Raw genomic sequence first — 5,036 nt, 5'->3', positions numbered from 1 at the left:
CTTGCTACTTCAGCATATAGTTGGGGGTTCTGAAATCAGGGGTTTTCTACTTGAACCTCTAAGAATCTGAAGAAGCAACAGGGACAAATTTGCGTTGTTATCTCTGAAGAGAGATCAAGAGGTTTGTCCTCCATGACTGCCAAAACATATTTGGAGTCAAGAGGATTCAGTTTAAGCCCTGTTTCCTGTGTGATTTGGAGTAGACTATCATGTATCTCTGGGTCTCATGTTTCATACTATGAATAACTCACATTCAAATACAGCACTTTATGGTTTCCAAGGAACTTTAACTCATTTGAGCTTTACAATTATCTTGTGAGGTGTAGAGGCTATGATCACTCCCATTTCATGGATGAAGAAACTGAGGCTTAGAGAGTTTCCAGTGGCTTTCATAGGGTCCTACAGCTTATAAGTGTCTTATTTCAGATTTGAACTCAGGTTTTCCTGACTTTAAGTCCTTCACTCCTCATTGCACCACCAAGGAACCATGTGTAAAGTGAAGCAGTTATATATTTATATTCTATGACTTGTCTAGCCTCCTTTTAGCTCTGAAGCCATTAAAAGAAAGGGGAAAAACCTCAAGCTTTCTGCTTTCCAGACTCTTTAGTTTAAAGAAAAGAAGCATTTCACATAGTGGAATCAAGCCTCATGTAACTAACACTGAGGAGATAGATGTGCTTCATGGGAACTTTCTCTGGGGTCTTTTATCTTTCCTGGTGAAAAATCAGCTTTCCTTCTTAATATTTGAGTGTATTACAATCAGGAAACACACAGACACACACAGACACACACAGACACACACAGACACACACACACACACACACACACACACACACACACACGGAAGTCTCGGTGTCATGTTTTTGTTTTTAAAACCTCTACCTTCTGTATAAGAATCAATGCTATGTATCAGTTACAGGCAGAAAAGCAGCAAAGACGAGGTTAAGTGAATTACCCAGGGTCCCACATCTAGAAATTGTCTGAGTCTATATTTGAACCCAGGATCTCCTGTCTCTAGAACTAGCGCTTAATCCACTGAGCCTCCTAGCTGCCCACTAATGCCATATCAGTGCTTTTTTTTTTTTTAAGTAGAACAATTAGATTCTAAAACTTTCTTTTGAGGAAGTGAAACCCATTTGATTATTTCAACAAATGTAGAAGAAATTTTCCTGTACCAGGTAATAGGAGCAACAATCCAGTGCTAACACTATTTAAAAGTGAGGACAGAAAATGGGCCTTTTTACTCTGAGAAATTTCTTTTCGCAGGTCATCCAACTCTTTCACAATCTTTTCAGTTTTCTCTTGAAACCCTTTTTCCATCAGCCGCATTTGTTCCTAAGAGAAGACAAAAGCGCTTCAGCATTGCATTTGGCTATTCCCCACTCCACTAGGAACCAGGCACTTCTGTGTATTTCTCTTGAATAAGATATGAAACTTAAATAGATTAGAAAAGGAGAAAAAAAGTGTAAATGGTTTCTCCTCCATGGACATTCCTGGAAAATGAGAAACACAGTGTAGGGTTCTGTGATTGCAGCAGGGTGGTCCTGAGTGCAGCTGCAGTGGGAGTCTTTTCACTGTAGTTATCTCCATCAGTGATGTCACAGGGCCAGCTCACTCTCACTTTTACAGGAGAGAGCAAAGGATTTGGGGGTTCACACTGGTGGGGGGCATGAATTTAAACTTCTATAGATTTCAGAAAGCATATCCCATAATAGATGCTACCCAGGATAAATTTAGCTATGGATGTTAAGCCAAGACTTTCTGACCAGAAGACAAAGTGAATCTAGACAGATAATGCCAAAGATTGCTGATTAGGAAAGAGAATTAAAAAAAAAAGCCTTAAACCTGAATATACACGTTAGTTGGGATGACCCTGGATCTTTCTTCCAAAGAACTTGGTGCCTGGGTTTTCTTTACCGGAGAGAAAAGGTCAATTTTAGCTGAGGCTCAGAGAAATATATCTATCTTTCATGGGAGAAAAACCATTCAGAGATATTCCTACACTCATGACTCTATGTTAAGGTGTCTGCTATGTATCAAAGAAGAAAAGCCTCTGGGCATCAGGCCTTTGTTTTGAGCTTTGTCTTCTGATGGACAAGAAAAATAGTCATTGGGAGAGCATTGGGAATTTTGAATCTCATCGGGTGTAGACCAACAGAATAACTTGAACTTGGGGTAGAGTTGCTTGGGCAGCTCGTTGTGAAAGCTGGGGGAATGTTCCATGAATGGCACAAAAATCATTTCATCTGTATAATAATTCTGTGCACTCATTGAGACAGGTATAAGTGCCCCTAATTCACAGGTGAGAAAACTGAGGATGGGGAGAGGGAGAGGCTCAAACCTAGACCTTCTGGTGAAAATCCCAGGTCTCTTTGCTCTCCTTGAGATTGATTCACATTTAACTTAATTTGTCTTCCCTGTCATTTGCCCATTCCTTTCCCTCCATAGTGCTGTTGTTACTTCCTAAGCTGAGCCATGTACCTTTAGCTTATGTTCCAGCATCATTTTCTGTTCTTCCAGGATCTGTTTCCTCTCTTCCTCCATCTCGATTTTCAATTCCTTCATATTTTCTTCATAAGTTCTCTCCTGAGTTTCCATATTCTGCACCATTTCCTTCAGTTGCTGTTCCAATAACTCCCTCTCCTTTTCGGCTTCTTCTCTTTTGACTTGTTCAACTGTTCAAGTGTTTAATGGAAGAGAAAACAGGAGAAGATTAAATCAAGTGAGGCTAGTTTTCAACAAACACTTCTTAATATGCTAACAAATGTCAGACACAGCTTAGGACATGAGAGACAAAAAAGAGGTAAAAACAATCCCTGGCCACAAGAAGCTGACATTCCAAAGGAAGAAACAATATTCAAGTAGGTGCAAGAAATAGACAAGAGAGATTAAGAGGCAGTAGGAATGGGCAAGGAGGCATTAAAAGCTGTCTGGACCAGGAAGGATCTTTTGAAGAAGGTAGGCTTTTAGCTGAGCCTATCAGGGAACCAAGAAGTATGTATGAAGCAGAGGGTTAATGGCATTGGGGGACAAAGAATGGAAAGTTGTGGAGATCAGAGATGACTTCTTGTGTCTGAGGAACTGCAAGTAAGTCAGTGTTGCTGAATTACAGAATGCAAAAAAAGAAGAGTAAAATAGAAGAAGACAGAAGAGGTAGGAAGAGGCTAAGTTATAAAGGGCTGTAAATGTTAAATGGAGGAATTTATATATGATGCTGGAGGTAATAGGGAGTCAGTGGAGGTCACTGAGTGGGAGTGACACATACATTTTCTCCTGAGCCTAGACCCAAACTGACCATGAGAAGGAGACTGGAAATTCCTAACTTTCTCTTTTCTTGATTAGACCCAGAGAATAAGTGGTACAAAAGTCTGGAGGAGCAGCCCTTTCTGAGTTGCTGTATTTACAGTCAGGATCAGACTTGCTGTTTATATATCCAGCAAGGACTAGGACAGTAGAGAAGGAGTCCCTGGTGTTTCAGGAAAATCTTCATGTCACACTGAAGCCCTTAGGGAGAATTTTGTTTCAAATCTACCAAGTCCCTTTCATATATCACACTCTAGTTCTCTGTACCTTCCAAAGCCTTCTCTTGGTCAGTGAGAGCTTGATCTCTGGGTCTCATGTTTCATACTATGAATAACTCACATTCAAATACAGCACTTTATGGTTTCCAAGGAACTGTAACTCATTTGAGCCTTACAATTATCCTGTGATGTGTAGGGGCTATGATCATTCCCATTTCATGGATGAAGAAACTGAGGCTTAGAGAGTTTTGAGTGGCTTTCATAGGGTCCTACAGCTTAGAAGTGTCTGATTCCAGATTTGAACTCAGGTTTTCCTGACTTTAAGTCCTTCACTCCTCATTGCACCACCAAGGAACCATGTGTAAAGTGAAGCAGTTATATATTTATATTCTATGACTTGTCTAGCCTCCTTTTAGCTCTGAAGCCATTAAAGGAAAGGGGAAAAACCTCAAGCTTTCTGCTTTCCAGACTCTTTAGTTTAAAGAAAAGAAGTGTTTCACGTAGTGGAATCAAGCCTCATGTAACTAACATTGAGGAGATAGATGTGCTTCATGGGAACTTTCTCTGGGGTCTTTTATCTTTTCTGGTGAAACATTAGCTTTCCTTCTTAATATTTGAGTGTATTAGAATCAGGAAACACACACACACACACACACACACACACACACACACACACACACAAGGAGGTCTTGGTATCATGTTTTTGTTTTTAAAACCTCTATTCTGTATAAGAATCAATGCTATGTATCAGTTACAGGCAGAAAAGCAGCAAAGACGAGGTTAAGTGAATTACCCAGGGTCCCACATCTAGGAATTGTCTGAGTCTATATTTGAACACATTACCTCCTGTCTCTAGAACTATCCCTTAATCCACAGAGCCTCCTAGCTGCCTACTAATGCCATATCTGTGTTTTTTTTTAAGTACAACAATTATATTCTAGAACATTCTTTTGAGGAACTGAAACCCATTTGATTATTTCAACAAAGGGCGAACAGACTTCATCCCATGGCCAGCAAGTTTTGCTGCACCAGGTAATAAGAGCAACAATCCAGTGCTAACAGCATTTAAAACTGAGGACACCAAATGGGCCTTTTTACTCTGAGAAATTTCTTTTAGCAGGTCGTCAGTCTCTTTCTCCATCTTCTCAGCTTTCTCTTGAAACCCTTCTTCCATCAGCCGCCTTTGTTCCTAAGAGAAGACAAAAGCATTTCAGCATTGCATTTGGCTATTCCCCACTCCACTAGGAACCAGGCACTTCTGTGCATTTCTCTTGAATAAAATATGAGACTTAAATAGATTAGAAAAGGAGAAAAAAAGTGTAAATGGTTTCTCCTCCATGGACATTCCTGGACAATGAGAAACACAGTGTAGGGTTCTGGAATTGCAGCAGGGTGGTCCTGAGTGCAGTGACAGTGGGAGTCTTTTCACTGTAGTTATCTCCATCAGTGATGTCACAGGGCCAGCTCACCCTCACATTTACAGGAGAGAGCAAAGGATTTTGGGGTTCACACTGG

General features: G+C 40.4%; 1 protein-coding gene across 1 annotated transcript; it reads right to left on the bottom strand.

Annotated features, from left to right (window-relative positions):
* Positions 1-1,021: 1,021 nt before the first annotated feature.
* Positions 1,022-4,706, bottom strand: LOC123256345 (guanylate-binding protein 4-like). Its single transcript, XM_044684981.1, has 3 exons — positions 4,620-4,706; positions 2,482-2,675; positions 1,022-1,335 (listed from the first exon to the last, which is right to left on the bottom strand). Exons 1-3 carry the CDS (start codon positions 4,693-4,695, stop codon positions 1,141-1,143), a joined length of 465 nt encoding a protein of 154 aa, XP_044540916.1. The 5' UTR covers positions 4,696-4,706; the 3' UTR covers positions 1,022-1,140.
* Positions 4,707-5,036: the final 330 nt, after the last annotated feature.

The sequence above is a fragment of the Gracilinanus agilis genome, unplaced genomic scaffold, assembly GCF_016433145.1.
Source record: "Gracilinanus agilis isolate LMUSP501 unplaced genomic scaffold, AgileGrace unplaced_scaffold57924, whole genome shotgun sequence".
In the NCBI taxonomy this organism is placed as follows: domain Eukaryota; kingdom Metazoa; phylum Chordata; class Mammalia; order Didelphimorphia; family Didelphidae; genus Gracilinanus; species Gracilinanus agilis.
This window is presented reverse-complemented; position numbering and strand designations above follow the sequence as displayed.

Excerpts from the sequence above, each read along its gene's own strand:
- LOC123256345 (XM_044684981.1), bottom strand. The coding sequence starts at position 4,695 with ATGGAAGAAGGGTTTCAAGAGAAAGCTGAGAAGATGGAGAAAGAGACT. Across the intron at positions 2,676-4,619 it reads GCTAAAAGAAATTTCTCAGA|TTGAACAAGTCAAAAGAGAA; the intron begins GTAAAAAGGCCC and ends ACACTTGAACAG. Across the intron at positions 1,336-2,481 it reads TGCTGGAACATAAGCTAAAG|GAACAAATGCGGCTGATGGA; the intron begins GTACATGGCTCA and ends GTCTTCTCTTAG.